Source organism: Doryrhamphus excisus, linkage group LG13, assembly GCF_037039965.1.
Source record: "Doryrhamphus excisus strain RoL-2023G ecotype Guam linkage group LG13, RoL_Dexc_Guam_v1.1, whole genome shotgun sequence".
Lineage (NCBI taxonomy): Eukaryota > Metazoa > Chordata > Actinopteri > Syngnathiformes > Syngnathidae > Doryrhamphus > Doryrhamphus excisus.
Genome location: NC_136369.1, coordinates 2702114 through 2722844, shown reverse-complemented (window position 1 = coordinate 2722844; position 20731 = coordinate 2702114). Strand labels below are relative to the sequence as shown.

The window sequence follows — 20731 nt, the reverse complement described above, 5'->3', positions numbered from 1 at the left end:
AACGTCCTGGGAGGTTTTATTTACAACAGCTATTTACAGTATGTCTCGTTCACGCATTACAAGGAGGAAAATTTACACAGCGGAGACCAACTTCAACCAAAAACATACCACAGGTGTCAGAAAAAAAAAAAAAAAAATTAAAACAAACAAAAAATAATAATAATAAATAGGTTATTTCTCACCATTTAAAGAGTAGTTCCCCATGCTTTGTATTAGTCATTTTCCATTCTAAAAAAAACAAAAAAACAGCTACAGTCTGGGTTTTAATTAAAAAACACAAAAGAAAACTAGAAAAAAAGGCTTGAAATAGTGATACTATTTTATGAAAAAATAGTAATTATGTATATCTAAATCCAGTAAGAAAACAAACAATCTAAAATCTAAATTATGAGTGAATGTGAGGAGAGTAGAGGTAATATGTTGCTGACTGAGGTGGTGTCAGGCTAGCATCTGCATCACCACGGCCAAGTGCTCTACCGTGCATCTGAGGACTGGTGTGTGTGTGTATATGTGTGTGTATATGTGTGTGTATATGTGTGTGTGTGCGCACTCACTGGATCCAGGAATCACTTGTTGGCTGATTATTCACACTGGAGAATAAACCTGATTGGAGTCTATTGCAAGGAGGGAGGCTAACGGAGAAATCCGACGGAGTCGGTTGCCAAGTGTGCAGACCGAGGCAACTGTCACCATTTCAAGCCTTTGTCACTGAAACAAATGACGGACTAGATGAAAACAAAGGCGTCAAAAAACACAGAGAGGATGTCTTGTAAACAATAGTTAAGGGTGTGGTCGGACCGGGCATAGTGACGGTTTACATTCTGCTTGATAAGCAACGTGATTGACATGCCACTGGTGTTAGAATCCAAACAAAAACCGAAGGAGATAACAACAACAACATTCAAAACATTACACAGAGTTAAAAAAGACACACAAAGAAATCCGTGAACAACAAAACACAACCTCAACTCCCACCCAAAATTGTAAGAAAACAACACAAACCAAGATGGGAGGGTTTAATAAACCCAGTCTATGTGGGGTCCAAACATGAATGTAAGATGTGTACCAATCCTGTAACTATACATCTAGCCACTTTGTCTGCACAGTGTAACAGCTACAAACCATTGCACTCCACCATTACATTGCAAAACACGGCAATGACTTGATTGACTTGACAGTATGTAGGATATGCGAGATTACTGGAGAACGAGCTGAATAGAATCACTTACTGGTCAGTGCACGTTTTAATAAAAGCCAATGAAGGAAATACTTTGTACTTTTTTGGGTTTCCTTCTGGGTGCTTTTGCAAAAAAAAACAAAAACAACATGATAGAGGAAATAATTGTAAAATATAATACAGTAAAGTCTTGTTATATTGATATTCTCGGGAGTTGGAAAAAATACCGATATAACCGGACTATCCATATATCCGATACTGCGCCGAACTGCATTAAAAGTGGGCAATAATGTACTTGACATTGTTCTATAGTATAGAACAATGTCAAGTGCATACAATAATGCACTTGACATTGTTCTATAGTATAGAACAATGTCGAGCAGCTTTTGTATCAATATAAGCAGACCAAATTGGCTGGCGGGAGATGAAAAGGGTATCGTAGTAACCGGATTATCATAATAACCGGGTATCGTACTAACGGAACTAATTATATCATAAAAGACTAGAAATTTGCCGGGAAATGAAAATAGTACCGTAATAAGTAGTAATTCGTTATAACCGATATCGATATAACGAGACTTTACTGTATACTGATAAAAATCGAATGTGACTGGAGAAGGATTCCAAAAAATGGATCTGACTCATGATTGAAATTTATATATATTATTAAAAGCATCCAATTTGAAAGGCCACATGTTGTGCAAAGTTCTACCTCATCGGCACCACCTAGTGGGCCCGATTGCAACATGTTCAACGTAAAGCTAACCAGTAATGAGTTGTGACAAACATGAAGTTAAACGCTCGGAATGCAACCCTTCAACTCCTCAGACTCACTTCTTAATCTGAATGCATGGAAAACGGAATATACAAAGTATGTATTTAGTCGTGTTTTTTATTTTTTGCTAATTTAAAATACAAACAAATGTTAAAACGTTAACCACAATGGTTCTATTTATGAATGACATCACTTATGTTTTTCATTCAAACCATATATATATTTTTGTGACTTTGCCCGACAATGAGTACATTATTTTTCACCCGAAAAAGGCATTTTCTTGGTTTGAGATGAATCAGATATAACTGTGTAGTAAAGCAATGAGTAATATTCCTCTGTATTTGTTAAATAAGTCCTCGTCTATTCTGCTACATGTGTGGAGCTATTTGGTGGTCGGCCTTTAAGGGGCCTGTTAAAATCCAGAAGTCTGTCTGTCGACTGTCAGTCGTTTGGACGTTATGGTGATGTAATTCCAGGTGAGTAATTCTGGACTCGGATATAGTGATAGGACTTGATGACTTTGCCTTTTCCAATACTGACAGAATCGAGTACATATTTGGCCCACGGATTATGAGGGAGGGAAAGTGCTGCCCGAAAGTGAACTGTACATAAAAAGATAATTTTTATTTCTTTTATGTTTTTCTTTACACTTACTTGAGTGATATTACAGTACATAGGTTATTTACAACTGTGCAGTAATGTGTGGCAAAATAAATTATCTAGAAGGCAGCAAGAATACATTGGTTAACGAATATAAAAACTGTACATAATTTACGGAATACAACTTTTTTTTCTGTTTTCTTTTGTTTTTTTTTCCATTAAACTAATATTGGCTCTGTAGTGTTTCAAGTCACTTCCTCAGAAACAATGAAATGCCCAAGTAAAGAAATAGACAAAAACAATATTTCTCTCCCCGCCAAAAAAAAACGCAATTCCTTAATAGTCTCTTTTCAAATCGCAGCATCCGTTATGTTCGTTTCTTGTGGTTGTCATGTGATGTGAGTGCAGTCCCTGGCTGTGTGTTCATAGAGGAGGCGGCGAGGGTGGCCGAGAACACTCCGGTGTGTCCTCAGGGGGTTCACCGCGTTCCTTCCTCCGACTATGTTTTGCATGGCTGAGAGGCTGCGCACGAGCAGTCTCTTCCTCTCGGACTTGCACCCACATCGGCAACCTTCTTCCAATCGCGCTGTTGAGTTATAATCCTGGTCCTGGTGCAGTTTTAGCACACTGAAAGCCCACTCTGTCACAGTGGATGCTCGCAAGCTCCACGTGATGCGCCGTGGCTTGGTTTGACATCCTCTGGGTCAGCATTGAACACATCTGGCACTCCCGGCTCACCTGGAGCCACAATGGGAGGCTCCTCTTCAGTTCCCCTCCCTCAGCACAGGCACTATGCTGCTGGGAGAGCTCCTCTTTGACGCCGACCAATGGTGGGTCATATGAAGCGAAGCCCAAAAATGAAGAAAATATATCTCTGTTCCCCTGTCTCGTCGTAGCCGAGCACAAGGGAGTTGTGGGCCAGCGCCTGAAAGCAAAATCGGTTTTTGCTTTTCATGCTTGAATCGAAAAAGGAGTAAAAACTTCTGAGGATGAAAGTGCAAGTTGAGTATTTTCTTTCCCCCGCAGTAAAAACATCTTTCCTTCTTCAAGGAAAGGAGGCAAGAGCAAGTTTTTTTTTAAATCTGTACTCTTTTGCTATATGTTTTCCTGTCTAAAGGCCTTTCTCAAACTTGCTAGCCCTTTCCGTTTGTTTGTTCTGTTCAACAAAGTCTCTTTGAGAAGAAGGGATTCGGATAAAGTTTGCGCTTTATCACTGAGCCAGGAGGTGTCACGCAGGCAGCAGGACAAAGTCGTCGTTGACATCAACCATTGGAACGTAGAAGGATGGCACTTCGTTGACACACAGGGACTTGTGTCCGGCGGGATCCAATTCCTGGACCTTCAACTGCCACTCCATCCTTTGAACCGCGTTGAGGGCCGCAGCCTCGTGCTGTTGCCGCATTAACAGACATGTCTGCCGCAAAGAGAGAGGTTTTTTTTTTATAAATATACTTATTTATATATACGTTATCAATGACTGCAAATAATAAAGCAACACATTTTACCTTCATTCGGTCGTATTTATCATCTACATCCTGGATCCAGGAGATGAACTGTCGCGCGTTGAAGCGATCTCTCACCGATTTGTTCTCATCACCCTAAGAAAAAATATGAACAAGGTCAAGTAAAAAAAAAAAAAAAAAAAAAAATCAGGGGTCTTAAACTAGTGGCCCGTGGGCCAAATGCGGCCCGCAAGACGCTAGTTTGAGGCCCCCTACCTTGATACCAAAGTTTAATGTTGAAATGACAGCTTAAAGCTGTGTGCACACCGGACACAATTAACATGATTTTGCCCCGCCCATACTGTTTACCCTACCCTGTTACCCCGCCCTGTTTTGCTTTGGATTAGCAATGAAGCTAAAGGCTTATGACGCTGGGTACAAATAAATGCAGGAAATGATTTGGAATAAAAGGGAAAATACACGTCAAGATAAAGCATCTCATCAAACATGTTGTTAAAGTTACGACGCTGCTCCCAGATGGAACTGAGTACGATGCTAACTTGCTAATTGGGTCAAATTATTAATTTCATTAATGTTCATGTTAAAGGTTAAATAACTGTTAATACTGTACATTTGAATATGAAAAAAATAATTTCTCTACCAACTGTATGTGGTTTCTTACCTTTTTCTTATTTGCTGTTTTATTATTATTTTACTTATTTATTACTGATTGATTGATTTATTGTCTTTATTCTTAATTTGTTTATTTTTTTATCTTATTTTGTGTATAGAAAAATAAAAATTAAGATATTTGAGAACAGTGGAATGTTTTATCAGATATTTTGGTGTGGAAAACCGGAACCAAAGTACTGAAAAAGTGTAGGGTACAGCAGAAGCAAAAGCATTGAAGATAGTTTTTTTATAGATTTTTTTTCCAGTTTTTAATAAATGCATTTTGGGTTTTTTTTCTGGCCCGGCTTCACCCAGAACCTAGCTCCGGTGGCCCCCAGGTAAATTGAGTTTGAGACCCCTGTTATATATAAATATACTTCCTACCTGGCTCTCTGATGGCATATTGTATACTTCAGAGTCCAAAAGCATGGTGCAGGCACTAAATGGCACAGCCTGATTGGCTATTGTCCTTGCAGCTCTGCAGTGGACTCGCAACACTTCCTGCTCACACGAGACAATGAGCTTCTCCTGTGAACATAAAACAAAACATTGACAAAATAGAATTTTCGAATTGTTGCTTTTTGTTCAATGTCTTTGATCTTCCACCCTACAATTCCCTTTGTGTGTATGGTCGGTCGGGTGGCTTAGTGTGAAGTACTTTGCAAACACGGTAAGCAATGACGGAACTCATGGACGATACACTAAGACACTGGATTCCTTACCCGTTCTATGCTGTGCTGCAAGCGGAGCTTTCCTCTCACTGCCTCCTGTTGTCTGAAGAGCTCTTTCAGAGGTTCTGACAATGATGGCGGTGGGGCAATCTGATGAACAAACAAACCAATTAAACCGAGTTACACAGATTCATTCATAACTGTTTTTTTTGTTTGTTTCAACTAAGACGGCAATTTTCTGAAAATCCTAAATAAGACTTAAATCGCCGCATTCTGTCACCACATCTCTGACTTACCACCGGTATATGAAGCTTGCTTAGGGGTTTCCCATCCAGCAGATAGGAGCCTGTGTAGGTCACATACTCAGCGTAGCACTGTGGGGCCTGCGGGGTGATGTAGCACAAAATTTTCCTCTTTTCCTCAATCTTCTTCCTTATCTGTAGATACTCGAAATAAGGGTTGGAACGGTCACTGTGGTAAGGCTCAATGTCATCCAACTTAATGGCGTTGACAACGACAGCCAGAGTCTGCTGAATCATTTCCCTGGTCTGTTGCATGGCCGTGTTCACCAGCTGGACTTGCACCTGCTGCCCGGTCGAACGCGGAAACTTCCTTTTACGCGGGTGCTGTGTCTGAGAATCATCTTCATCGACAGGAAGCGGACGGCCTTTAGTTGTTTTGCTCAGCACCACCGTAGGAGAGGCGGTCACGGATGTCTGTACGGATAGAGCCGCGGTTGGATTGGATGCAGTAGATGAGACATTAAGTAAAGAGTCTTTGTCCTTCTTCTGTACTGAAAAAGCCGACACTGAAGTGGGAGTTGGTATCCTTGTAGGAATAGCAGTGATGCTAACTGTTGGATTAATGGTTACAGGCAAGGAAGTTGTTGACGACGTTATGATGGAGGAAAAAGCAACAGCAGACTGGTTGTTTTTGGCCCGATTGCGTGTCATCCTCTGAGGGATTTCATCAACTTTTTTGGGAATATCTACGGACACTGTGTTCTGGGGTACTGGAACCGGCTTGGGTGTTATCTCCGGAGTGTCTGAAGGTTCCACTGAAATGGGAAGGGCAACAGCCTCCGGGAGCTGAGAAACAGGACTGGATGATACTGATTCTGCTACAGGCTCCGTTAAGTCCTCCTGTCTCACCTCCGACTTCTCAAGAGACGTAGGGTCTTGTGCTAACTGCAAAGACTCAGTCATTGAGTGAATCTGTAAGTGATGTAGCTGGTTGGCTTCTGATTTCAACGACGTATACAGCATAGTTGGATCAGACTCATCGGATCCGCCGTACGGTCTCTTATTCTCCAAAATGATGCTCTGTTGTGTAAAGGTCAGAGGGCTACTGACCGGAACACTCTGAGGCTCAGGGTCCAACTCTTGCTGGAAGGTGGCATGTGATGACGGTACAACTAAGTCTTGTCCAGTAGGTTCCAACAACCTTTGTTCTTCAAGAGGGCACGTTGTCTTAGCAAGACTTGAATGGTCCACCTCTATTAAGACCGGATCATCGACATCTGTAATTGTATGTCTAATATGGGACGGTGCGGTCTTGTTGAGTTCAGAAAAATCTGGGTCCCGATGCTGCGCTTCTTCTGACTTCTCTTGGATTGGAAGGTCGGGCAAGGAGAATGGTCCCAGGTCATCTAGCTCATCGGCATCAGTCGAGAATGGGTCTGCCCAGGGTACGACTGGCTCAGGACCAACCGCTGGAGTCATGTGTCCGTCGGTGGTAGCACAGAAGGTATGAGTGTTCTGTCTGTTGTCAGGTTCTTCACATGCGGTCTCGATGTCCATTTGGTGATTAACCTCCATATTAGGTTTGTTGCAGTCCTGGAAAAATGATTCAAGTCTGGTAGAGGATGAAGACGTATTTAAATAATTGGATTCCTCATCCATAGCAGTGTCGGGCCTCTCTGGCGATGGAATGTCCGCCACGGCTTCCTTCTGCTCATCAAAATCCTCAGGGTCTTCTTCCTTGTGCCACCGATTCCAGGTTGCATAAGGAGGCGTTACAGACGGGTGTACAGGCAAGTGCTGCAGATCGTTGTCTGAATGAGAATAAGGACTGGTTATTTTGGAGACGGCGGCCTCTATCTCTCCATATGTCCGGTGGGGGGATTTAAGGTCCACATCGGGGTTCCAACTCATGCTGTGATCATAACAGGTTTCTCCGAGGTTCGCTTCGGTGTGTGGTGGCGAAAGATGGTGGACCTCTGGATCTTCCTGATCTGGAGACTCGGCATGCCAGCTCTTTCTTAAAGTGTCCTCGACTTGAGTGGAAAACGAACACGATTCCTGTGTTTGCTCCGTCTCATCCACGGCGCAATGATCTCCATCGGTTCTTTCATCCACATCGAGGTCTTCGCCGTCGCCTTCATCTTCCTCATCGTCATCTTCATCCCTTTCCTCTACGACAGAGGGGAGATCTGAGAGGACTAGATTGGGTTCACTGTGGTGAGGTTCAGATATGTCGTCTATGTCAAGTGGTGGTAATGCCGCAGGAGCTGGCGTTGGCGGTGCAGCAATGTCAAAGCAGGGCTCCTGTGGATCCGGCCTGTGAACTGGTGTAGACGGTTTGGGTAAGAAACTGTTGTAGACGCTGTCGGGAAGATTATCGTTGTTGTCTATGCATGTCAGAGTCGGCGTTGCCACATCCGGGATTGGGTGACTGGGCTCCTGTCGAGGTGACAACAACCTAATTGGAGAGAAATAGGGCGACGGCAAGCTCTCTAGTCGGTCCGCGGATTTCTCTTCCAGGGTTTGTGAAGCGGCAGCGGTCTCAAATTCAGCCGACGGATCGGTATGCTGCCGAAGAAACTTGTCAGCCTCTGCTTTGAAGTCATCTTCTAGAGGTCTGCGTACGTCAGAGGAGGCGGAACGGCTAATGAGTGGTAACTGGAGGTTCTTTGCAGGGGTGGGACACGTGCCTTCCTGAAAACCTTGGGAGTACCTGCTGGTGGAAAACAAAGACACAACACATAAGAAAACAGTCGAGGGAAAGAAAAAAAACAAATAGATAAACAATGATAAACTACCTTTCAAAGAAAGACGGTGAACAAGCGTTCATTGACATCGTCATAGCCGAAGTGTTCTGGCAGTCCAGCCCATCCAGCATGATATCAGGGTAGTCTTCCGCACTGCAAGATGGGGTCCGTGGAGTCTGCATGACTTCCTCATAACTGGGGCAGGAGATGACAGATGTCGGTGTAGGGACACCAGTTGGTCTGTTCTGTTCCGACCTGGGAGAGGCCGGAAGGTTTTCTTTGACTTGATGGCCGGCCAGCCAGTCTTTTGAGTTTTGACTTTCTGTCGGCGGTTGGAAATTCCTGCTAGGGGACATCATTTGAGCTGGTAGACCTATATCTTTCAGCTTCTTCTCTTTCAGACCGGACTCCAGACTGCTTGATTTCTTGGAGGAGAGCTCACTGCGGTTCTTGCGCATTTCTTCTGTAGACTTGGCTTTGTCTTTGAGTTTGGGGTCTCCAGACTTGGGTCTCAGCTTCTCCATTTGTTTCATTCGTTCTTTATGTCTTTTGTGACGCTCTTCGATTTCTTGATCTTTCAGACTCAACATCTGACCGAAACTTGTCATTTGGTAGTCACCATCGACTAAGAGTTTTTCGCGCGGGCGATTATCTTTGCGTCCCGTGTCTTTGGACTGATTGAACTTTTCATTTTCATCTTTAGTCTTTGATTTGTTGTGATCCAGTCTGTTGTCTTTCTCCAATATATCCCGGTTTCTGTCCTTTTTAATATCAAATTTAGGGCTTTCTTCTTTAGACCTGTCTTTCAGAACGGTGACCTGAGGGCTATCTTTTAATCCCAACTTGATGTCCTCTTTGGAGTGCTTTGAGGAACCGAAGCCATCCATGTGCTTGTTCCGTTCCTCCTTTATTTTATCTTTGTGTTTTTCCTTCTTCTTTTTGTCCTTCATTCTATCACCAATGACACCAGTTGATTTGTCCTTTTTCGACATCTCCTTTTCAAATTCTAATGTCTTGTCAAAATCGTCTTCACCGTCTCCCTTGCCGCCATATGGGAATGTATACGGATCGGCCTCCAGGGGCATGGGCTCTTTGTCAAAAGGTAAACTCTCCCTGCGACTGTACAGATCTCGGATTTCTTCCATTTTGTCACGTTTGTCTCCTTTGTCCTTTTTGACCTTTTCTTTATCTTTGTCGTGGCTTTTCTTGGATGAAGAAGAGGAGGAATGTCGATGTCGTTCTTTCTCTCTGAACTTATCCTGGGGTGTGGCGATAGAAAGAGAGTCCCTCCTGTCTTCGGACACATCTGTAAGGCTGATGGTGTCATAGTAACTTGTGAGGATGGGTTCGTGACCTCGGTCAGTGAAACTATCAGAAGAAATTTCACTGTTCTTGTCATTGGAATCATCCTTGTAGTCATTCATTGCTTCTTCTTCCAGTTTTTCCAGGAGGGACTTTTCGTTCTCACAACTGCCTTTTGATGGTTTTCTTTCTTTGGAATTGTCCATTTTGTCTTTATATTTATTTTTTGTTTTCTCCTCACTGTTATCTCTCTTGTCCAATATCTTCTGCTTATTTTTCTTGTCTTGGTTTGAGTCGACCGACATCCTGTCTTTCCTTTCCTTGTGTTTAATATCAACAGAATCTTTCTTGTCTTTGTTGTGTTTCTCCAGGGAACCCTTCCGCTCTTTGCCCGTGTCAAATGTGGATTTTTCTTTCTTTTTCTCTTTATGATCTTTGTCCTTCGACTTTTCTGCGTTATGTTTTGTCTCCGAGGACATTTTTCTCATTTTCTCCGTCGGGAAGTGATCCAGCTCATCTTGATCAGGTGTTGAGTCTTTTCTGATGGAGTCGGCCATAAGAGAAACGCCACCATTGTAACTGTCTTCGTCGTCACTTTCATCGGTGAAAATGTCAGCGATCTTGTACCATGTTTTCTCGCGGATTTTCTCCGATTTTCTTTCCTCTTTCTTCACCTCTAGGAAATCCTTCTCTCTGTCCGTATGTTTGTCTTGGGAGGTCTTGTCTTTCTTGTCCTTGGTCTGTTCTGATGACATCTTTCGATCTTTGTCTTTGCCGTGAGACTCTTTGTGTTTGTCTTTTGCTCCCTCCTTCTTGTCTTTGGACGTCCGATCAATGTCCTTTTCCTTGACCGTTTTTTTTTTTTCTGCAGAGTTTTTGTCACTCTTGTCCTTCTCCTGATCCGCGCTTTTGTCTTTTAGTTTCTCTTTGTGCTTCTCTGCTTTTGTTTTCTCTCGCTTTTCCATCGCTTCGAGCTTCTTTTCCTTCTCCTTACCAGAATGATTTCTTTCTCGGATGTCACACGGTTTGCCGACAACATCCATGTCTTTAAAGAAAGTGTCGCTGCCGTATTCGTCTCGAATAGACTCCTGTTTGATTTTGGTGTCTTTTCTGTCCTTTGTGAAGTCATATGAGTCTTTGCGGTCTCGACTGAGGTCCAGAGAATCCTTTTCTTTTTTGTCTTTGCCTGTTTCCGTGGATTCTTTCCGCTTCTTCTCTTTTTCAATTGAATGACCTGAGTTGATTTTTTGTTTATCAGACCAGTCCTTTTTCTTTTCCGATGAATCTTTGTCCTTCTTTTTGGACGCGGCATCTTTCTCCGGTCTTTTGTCACCGTGATCAGATTTCTTTTCTTTTACTTTGTTGTCTTTTCGGCGCGTCTCTTCCTTTACCGTTTCAACGATGAGTTTAACAGAATTATTGGCTTTGTATTCCTTGTACTCTTTGACGGGAGCATCCCAGCTGTCGTCTCCATAGAGGGAAGAGTCTGAGGACATCTCGGAGCCCCATCTGTCGTGATGGTCATCTGAGGCACTAAGCTTGGTGTCATCCAGGTTGAGGAAACGGTTGTTGACGTCATAGCTTTCGTACTCCGACTCGTCCTTTTGAACTTTGTCCTTTTTACATTTCTCTTCCTTGGTGGTCTTCTCCTTGTCAACCTTTAGATGCTTTTCTTCTTTCTGCTCACCTTTCCGATCTGCTTTTGACTTCTCCTTAGATTTTTTCTTTTTTTCCTCTTTATGAGCTTTTTGTTTATCCTCCTTGGGCTTCTCTTTGACATTTCGATCCTTGTCAGGTTTTAAAGGCTTTTCTCGCTCATCTTTGTTGACTTTGTCCTTGGTGGAGTCTTTTATTTTCTTATTTTTCTCCTTTTCAACCGTTCGATGCAAGTCTTTGCCCAACGACCAGTCCTTTTCTTCCGTCTTGCTTTTTGAGAGCCGTTCTTCCTTTTTTGAATGGTCCTTTTCATGTTTTGATAACTTGATTTTGCCCTCAGTTGCCGATTCGGAATCCACAATTACAGACTTTTGCCTTGAGTCATCAAAATCAAAAGAATAGCTTTTGACAAATTTTTCATTCATGTCCTGATTAAGCACAAGACTCGGAGCCTTATCCTTTTCTTTGCTTTTGTGCTTGTGCTTCACTTTATGCTTCTTGACCACTTTTCCATCGACATCGGTTTTGGATGCTGTACTATCTGCATTTTTGTACACGTCTGAGTTTTTCTTGTCAACTGCGTTGCTGTGTACATTATTATTCTTCTTTTTATTCTCTTGTCCTTTCCTCTTAATCTGCTTTACTGACTCCACACTGGAATCAGCTGACGAGTAGTCAGACTCACTGGACATTCTCGTTCTTCCAGAATCCGACAGAGAACTAACATCTGACCACGTTGGAGATGACACGGTCTTCCAGCCATCTGTCCGCCACTGCTTCGGGTGCTGTTCCGCTAACGACGGTGCTTGTTTTTGAGAGTTCAGGTTCCCATGTGAGGACGAGGCATTGAAGCCAGAGGCTTCTTTCATGCTCATAGAAGAGTCCTTTATGCTGTTTGAGCCTTTATCGTCTTCACTCTCCAGATCTCCACAATCGGAGTCTGACGTACAAAATTTGTCGTTGATTTTACCAAACCGGACTTCTTTGCTCACATTGTTTTTGTTCTCCTTCTTCCTCTTCTTCTTTACTTTACTCTTATCTTTCTGTTGTTTGGAATTCAGATTTCCGGAGTCTCTTGTCTTGGCGTTTGTTTGTAGGACCTGTTGCCGTGGTGTCGGCGTGGGTGTGAAACACAACGCCCTGTCATCTTCATCTGAACTGTTGCTGTCCGAGATGATGCGCCTGACGGTTTTCTTTGGTGTGAGCGAGTTGCTTTTGGAATAGGTTTTGACCTCCATCTTGGGTATGGAGATGAAGCTGTTAGCCTTGGTGATTGAGTCCTTACGGAAGTCTTTTTTCAAGAGGTGCTTATCGTCCACAGGGGGTACTCGCTCCTCTTCGTCATCCTCATCAAATTCATATTCATCTTTGATGGGTGTGACGGCAGATTTGGGAGGGTCTAGTGTTTTCCCTTTTAACTTCAAGCCCTTCTCAAACTCTGAGTCTGTGTTATTGCCATCAACAGAGCTGGATGGAGCAAATGAGGGAGCGTCTTCCTCTTCTGAAGATTCTGCGGGGAGGCAGAGTCAAAGAACTCGGGTTAGAAAAATAGCAATGCCGAGTCGGCAGACTGATAATTGGTGATATTAAACGATGTACCCGACGAGCTTTCTTCGCTTGAGGTGTATGTGCCTTTCCCCAGCAATAAATTCAGCATAGTTGGAGAGTTGGCAACATTTAAAGGCGTTTCCCCTCTTCTGTTGCTTTGACGTGGATCCCCTCCATACCGTAAAAGTAGCTTAACCACCTGAAATAAATAAACGAGAAGCAATTGTTATGAAATATTTAGGTATTCCGTTGAGATTAAAAAAAAACAAAACAATATTTTCTTAATTACCTTGAAGTGTCCATTGTTGGATGCATCGTGTAGCGGGGTGTCATCATCCAGACCCTTGGTGTTGACCTCCGCTCCGGCTGCCAGCAGCTGCTTGGCCACATCGTAGTATCCCCTGTTGCACGCCTCGTGCAATGCAGTCCAGCCTTGAAGAAAATGTTTTTTTTTTTATGAGATATTAAGTCCAATAAAAGGAGCTGTATTACTTACATTACTGATGAAGTCTCTCACCTGCAAAGTCTTTTACATTCACATCAGCTCCCTCGCTGATGAGCTCCTTGATGCGGCGTACCTCTCCACGAATTGCTGCCCTGTGCAACCTCGTTTCGCCTCTTTCGTTTCGTTTATTCACTTTGTCTTTGGTTTTAGATGCAGAGTTTGGTGTTCCCTTCTGACCGAGACTGGACTGTGACTGGTGCTTTGGTGTTGTGTCTGTTAATGGGATAGGAACAAATTATTATGCTCTGAAATAAATGAATACATTTCTATACTGATTTCAAGTTAAGTTGTGATTTTCCTTCTGGGTGGTACTGTTATTGTTTGAACTGTTTGTGGCCAGAGGGGGGCATCCTTGCTCAAAGAATTAGCAGACGCCTCCTCCACTTGAGCATTACAACACATTGCCAAGATTTCACCAAAGCTATCATATTGATATTATTGTCACTCAATCTATGTCCATGTCTTCCATGCATGTACAATGAAAATATCATTTTGTCATTCTATTCACTAGGGAGCTCATTTGATAATTTGAAACAGTATTGAGAGTAAAAGTATTTCAATTACAAAGACAAACAAATGCGACCATGGGTGGAAATCACATATTTGTTATTATTTTGGCTAGCTCAGGGGTCTCAAACTCGCGGCCCGCGGGCCGCATTTGGCCCGCGAGACGCTAGTTTGAGGCCCCCACCTTTATACCAAAGTTTAAGTTGAAATGACAGCTTAAAGCTGTGTGCACACCGGACACAATTAACATGATTTTGCCCCGCCCATACTGTTACCCTACCCTGTTACCCCGCCTTGTTTTGCTTTGGATTAGCAATGAAGCTAAAGGCTTATGACGCTGGGTACAAATAAATGCAGGAAATGATTTGGAATAAAAGGGAAAATACACGTCAAGATAAAGCATCTCATCAAACATGTTGTTAAAGTTACGACGCTGCTCCCAGATGGAACTGAGTACGATGCTAACTTGCTAATTGGGTCAAATTATTAAGTTTCATTAATGTTCATGTTAAAGGTTAAATAACTGTTAATACTGTACATTTGAATATGAAAAAAATAATTTCTCTACCAACTGTATGTGGTGTCTTACCTTTTTCTTATTTGCTGTTTTATTATTATTTTACTTATTTATTACTGATTGATTGATTTATTGTCTTTATTCTTAATTTGTTTATCTTATTTTGTGTATAGAAAAATAAAAATTAAGATATTTGAGAACAGTGGAATGTTTTATCAGATATTTTGGTGTGGAAAACCGGAACCAAAGTACTGAAAAAGTGTAGGGTATAGCAGAAGCAAAAGCATTGAAGATATTTTTTTATTTATTTTTTTCCAGTTTTTAATAAATGCGTTTTGGGTTTTTTTGAAAACCTGATGCGGCCCGGCTTCACCCAGAAACTAGCTCCGGTGGCCCCCAGGTAAATTGAGTTTGAGACCCCTGGTCTAGCTCTCCTAAATGTAACTATTGGGCTAAGTCCGACTTTAAAGAGGAAGAACTAAGCATTCATAGTGTCCAACAAAAGAAAGCTCCCACCTACCAAGAACTCTACTGAAACCCACTGTCATTGCTTTTCAATTTAACTTCACAGCCATCATATCCTCCCTCGCTTTCCTTGTCTGCAACACGAGGACGTGGTCTCCATGATAAGCACGCACCTGGACTGTTGATGGACTCCTCAGCAGTCATTTGCATGAGCAAGGCCACCTGCTGCCGCTCAGAGAGGGGGTACCCGGCCCGGATCCCTGGCATCCCCATTCCAAATGGCAAGCCTGCCTTCCGGGTGTTTGTAGGCTCCTTTTTAATGCGCTTCCGTTCTGGACCTGGTTTCTCTGTGGCAAAAGTAAAGATAGGTGAATGTCATTTTTAGTGGCTTACAAGGACCCATGTGATGAAAAAGTGGGGAGCAATATTAATAGTGTAATACAGTGTTTTTCAACCTTTTTTGAGCCAAGGCACGTTTTTTTTACATTGGAAAAATCTTGTGACACACCGCTAACCAAAAATGTTACAAAATGTCACCACGACCTCACACGTGCATCAATAAGTCTATCGGAGGAACAAGGTAGGTGTTGCCACACGGACCAATATTACATTGCTCTGCCAGTCTTTACACCACAGACACTCCACAGTAGCCACGTTTTTACATCACCACTTTTTCTCTTTCCGAATGACCTTTCGGGAAACAATGGTATCCATAGAAAGGAATATTCCAATCTCTTGTCTACATGCGCCGTGAGAATCAACCAGAATAGTCAATAGGGCATGCCCAGTAAAACGTAAACATCAACATCACGTGATACCGGCTTCCCCGAGTTTTTCTTTCACTTGTTGGAATAACTCCGTATTGCCAGTTTTTCGTCTGTCCAGTCTTGAAATTTAGTTTGAATCAAAAACAAACTTTGCTTAGTCCAGTGCCGATTGCTGGCCTCCATTTTTAAAAGTGAAGAACGTCTGGATCTGCGTGTTACGTCATATCTGAGCATGCGCTGAAAGAACGCACCCGGGATAAATTTAAACAGGAAAAGATCAAATTCAATCTTGCTAATATTTTATAATTAAACTCAGGACATGTTTTATATAGATACAGTAAATCGATATCTGTTATAACGAATTACTACTTATTACGATACTATTTTCATTTCCCGGCAAATTTCTAGTCTTTTATGATATAATTAGCCCCGTTAGTACGATACACGGTTATTATGATAATCCGGTTACTAGGATGCCCTTTTCATCTCCCGCCAGCCAATTTGGTCTGCTTATATCGATACAAAAGCAGCTTAAATCAATCTTTGCTTAAGGATTTCAATACCAAAAAAGAACACGGCGAACGGCTGCTTCCAGTCAACTTTATTTTTCACACTTCCACCACCAGAGTGCAGCACACACAGCGGAAAACACCCGTCCCTCGCGCCTACCCCTCCGGGTGGCAACACCTTCCCTATCGATAGTTCCGGGGTGGATTATGTCCCGGTAACCGGTAATCACTACAGCGTAAGTTTCTTTTTATTTATTGTAGTACAAAATGTATTGTAGTACAAAAGCATGCTAGATACGCAATCCATGAACTCAAGGAGAAAATTACATGCCATATCAAAGATCCGCCCACTTTTAATGCAGTTCGGCGCAGCATCGGATATATGGATAGTCCGGTTATATCGGTATTTTTTCCGACTCCCGAGAATATCGATATAACGAGACTTTACTGTATATATTTACTTTTTTAATAAAACTGCACTTGTGAATGAAGTATAGAAGGGTTTAGATTCTGTTCCACAGATGGCGGTAATGCATACGAAAGCTGCTTGCCAACCGCCAATAAACAACAGAAGAAGAAAAACACCATGAAGAAGAACGCAGTCTGACAACTTTCCATTTGAGCGGGTACAAGATACCTCAATCGGATTGGTTAAAGGAATATTCCATCCCTGTTCAATTCTTTCCGTTTGAGCAAATAAACCAAATGCAATTGGAATATTTGGGTCCATGTATACTATTGACATAATGGCTATTGACATAATATTTGCAAATGATGATTAATAAATGTTCATTATAAAAAGTGATATTGGATAATTCCTCACGGCACACCTGACGGTTTCTCAAGGTACACTAGTGTGCCGCGGCACAGTGGTTGAAAATCACTGGTGTAATACATCTGACAACGTTCACAAAAAATAGTATTCAAATATGTTACTGTGTATATACTATTTGAAGACTTCTCTGTAAATCCCCAAAGCATACTGTATATTAACATAGCACAGAAGTGTACGGTCCTGGAGGTGGTACGTTCCCATCCGGCTCTCAGAAAGGAAAGCCTCATCAGGCCATGTGTTTATGTTTTCAGGCCAATCACTACAAGTCAGGAAGAGGGTGTGACTTGGCAGAACCACAGTTATTACGAAATACTTGGTGTATATTCAATTCCACGCTGCCTTGCCAAGGTCACCACATGTCTGCCTGCTTGCCAGTCTGACTGGAGACTCTGTGCTATGGGACAAAAGCAGCTGCTCTACAAAAGGCACACCCAGCAATTATTTTCAGCAGTAACATACCATCTGATGACCCTTGGAGAGGGTACAGCTACATGATGACTCTAACGTATCTTTCCGCAAACATGGCCCAATAAAAACACTAGAGAAGAGCAATACTGTATGATCCGACCACAGACAAAAACAAACAGCAGACTCAAACACCGGTGGACGTGTCTGAGCCTGATTCTCCTTTGACTTTTCTCGTTACAACACTAGCGATATTGCCCAAGGCCCATAAACACAAAACATTTGGCTACAGTGAGCAATCACACTCCAGATAGCTAGTGTTTATTTCCATGGCATGGAACATGTTCCAGTCGAAGTTAAAAGCTGATTAAGTTTTAGTAACATCTGCAAACACTTTCAGCTTATATGCCCCCCGACCCTCCCTTCTTCTCTTTGATAGACCGTCATAGGCTCTCCAAACTCTTTGCCATTTCGACACATTCCTTCTGACAAGACTTGAACAGGGGGAACCGCAGAAGTAGTCAAAACATGTTTTGGGAGCAGCAGGACAGAGAAAGTGCTATGCCAGCTTTTTCAGGGTATCTTGACAAGACTGCTTGGCTACTGATATTACTTGAATACACAGAAACAAGAGTATAACTTTTATCTAACGTTGTATGGTCGTGGCTGGAAGGGGCAACAGCTGTCTGTCAATCTGGTGAGTTGACTGTGTTGCACAAATACAAGCGCAGGTGGGATAGAATCTGACATCAAAGTAAAGAATTCTTACATTGCTCAATGAGTTCAAGATACAGTAAAGTCTCGTTATATCGATATCTGTTAAAACAAATTACTACTTATTACGATACTATTTTCATTTCCCGGCAAATTTCTAGTTTTTTATGATATAATTAGCTCTGTTAGTACGATACCCGGTTATTATGATAATCCGGTTACTAGGATGCCCTTTTCATCTCCCGCCAGCCAATTTGGTCTGCTTATATCGATACAAAAGCAGCTTAAATCAATCTTTGCTTAAGGATTTCAATACCAAAAAAGAACACGGCGAACGGCTGCTTCCAGTCAACTTTATTTTTCACACTTCCACCACCAGAGTGCAGCACACACAGTGGAAAACACCCGTCCCTAGCGCCTACCCCTCCGGGTGGCAACACCTTCCCTATCGATAGTTCCGGGGTGAATTATGTCCCGGTAACCGGTAATCACTACAGCGTAAGTTTATTTTTATTTACTGTAGTACAAAATGTATTGTAGTACAAAAGCATGCTAGATACGCAATCCATGAACTCAAGGAGAAAATTACATGCCATATCAAAGATCCGCCCACTTTTAATGCAGTTCGGCGCAGGATCGGATATATGGATAGTCCGGTTATATCGGTATTTTTTCCGACTCCCGAGAATATCGATATAACGAGACTTTACTGTATATAAGTAGGCCTGTAACGATAATCAATAAATCGATTAATCTGAGGACAAAAAAGATGTTGATAATTTATCCGGCATTTATTCGTCTCTCTTTACCACACAGGCTGGATGACAAAAGTGTTCACTCTGCATCTGTCTGTGCGTGTTGGGGTCCCAGTGGAATCAGACATTGAGCCTCTTGGTCGTGTTGTGTACGTGGAGGCGGGGCTGGATACACACAGTACTAGCAGCAGGATAGCCTTGTGAGCCAGCATGCGCAAACATGAATGAAGGCACAGAAGGGTTGGTTTCTAAGGCGAATGCCCCTGCCCCTTTATGGGAATACTTTGGTTTTGGTAGTCTTAAAACAACTGTCAAATGACCTGAAAGCAAAAAATTGTTCAACATCATGGTCTAGGGCAGTGGTCTCAAACACGCGGCCCGCGGGCCAAATGTGGCCCGCAGGACACTAGTTTAAGGCCCCCGCCTTGATATGAAAGTTTAATGTTAGTGCAGCCCGCGCAAGTTTGATATGGATGCTGTATGGTATCATGTACCCAGAAAAAATTATTACGTTTGATTAATGTTCATGTTAAAGGTTAAATAACTGTTAATAGTTATCCTCCCTATCTGTGTGGAAGTGGTAAGTTTTTGGCTATTTAAGTTTAAAGGAAATAACTTGAAGGCTACCGTTTAGGTCGCTAGCTCTCTAGTTTGCGAGTTAGCATGTGTCTCAAGACCCTGCAGTTGCGCAATATGTTGTAAATAAAAAGAGTATAAATGTGACTATAGTCGTGTTTTGTCATGTCTACAGGGCTCCAATAATGCTTTGTTAATTTTAATCTGAAAAAAAATAATTTGTCTACCCAGCAACTATATGTGGTTTCTTAAGTTTTTATTATTTGGTGTTTTATTGTTATTATCATATTTATTTATTTATTACTGATTGATTTTCTTTATTCTTGATTTTTTAATTTATTTTTCATCTTATTTTGTGTAGAAAAATAAAAATTAAGATATTTGAGAACAGTGGGATGTTTTATCAGACCTTTTCTTGTAGAAAATCGGAACAAAAGCAAAGTTTATTCATTTTTCTGTTTTTAATAAATGCAGTTTTTTTTTTGAAAACCTGATGGAAATTCACTTATCATGGTCAGGTCTGGAACAAGTTTACTGCCATAAACAAGGTACTATATATACTGTACATTTTAAACAATATAGTTTATACATGGTATTATACAATAAAAACCAGCCTAATAAGTGCATTCAGACTTTTCCCAATTTCCATAAATATGTTCAAAACAATGTTGTAAAGCACATTTTAAAAAACGATAGCTCTGAGAAGATATTTCACAGTGCACTGCCGCAACTTGACACCTTTATCTTCACATTGTTGAAACTGGACTAACAAGATGTAGAGACAAAAAAAAGTCATGTCACGTGATGTTAAGGACCAAGAATAGATTGCCTACCTGAAACAGGGGAGGAGACATCTACTATACAGGTAGCTTTTAATATGGCACACAATAGTGCAGTGTTAGCCCAGACAAAAACAGGCTTAGCAAGAAGAAAACGGACTAGAAGAACAACCTTAACCAGCTTGACCAGATTTGTTCGACTGTGGCCCTTCAACGTTAAGACGGTGTTTAGCTTGGGGAACTCATACGCATTGTGAAAACAGGAAGTCAAGACAGAGAGGCAATGGCGAACAGGATGTTTTTTCAAAGAGACTACTGCGGTGCATAAATGTGAAGTGTGAAGCTGTTGGGTATGAAATGCTCAATATCCATGCGGTGTACACCAAAAGACAAATGCTATAGGCAGCCAGGTCAATTATATGTTGGCTGCAGATCTGTGCAAAGCATCTCCTTTGCAGAAATGCCTCAGCTCACTCTTCTATAGTGCAAACAAACTTTACTAGAATGACCACACCATGACCAAGTCTCATAGCCACATAAAAAAACAAGCCACCTAAAGGCAACA

General features: G+C 41.9%; 1 protein-coding gene across 2 annotated transcripts in view; it reads right to left on the bottom strand.

The window, feature by feature from the left end:
- The window catches only part of ankrd11 (ankyrin repeat domain 11), a 114510-nt gene continuing 93779 nt past the window's right edge, over positions 1-20731 (bottom strand). The window contains exons 5-14 of one of the 2 annotated variants that reach the window (XM_058088755.2): positions 15000-15173; positions 13350-13550; positions 13122-13264; positions 12884-13031; positions 8378-12794; positions 5634-8295; positions 5389-5487; positions 5051-5194; positions 4058-4150; positions 1-3966 (exon numbers count right to left, since the gene is read on the bottom strand). In XM_058088755.2, the coding sequence (XP_057944738.2) occupies positions 3781-3966; positions 4058-4150; positions 5051-5194; positions 5389-5487; positions 5634-8295; positions 8378-12794; positions 12884-13031; positions 13122-13264; positions 13350-13550; positions 15000-15173 (8267 nt within the window). In that variant the 3' untranslated portion in view covers positions 1-3780. The remainder of the gene's footprint in view (positions 3967-4057; positions 4151-5050; positions 5195-5388; positions 5488-5633; positions 8296-8377; positions 12795-12883; positions 13032-13121; positions 13265-13349; positions 13551-14999; positions 15174-20731) is intronic. The other variant, XM_058088757.2, reaches the window with a different exon arrangement.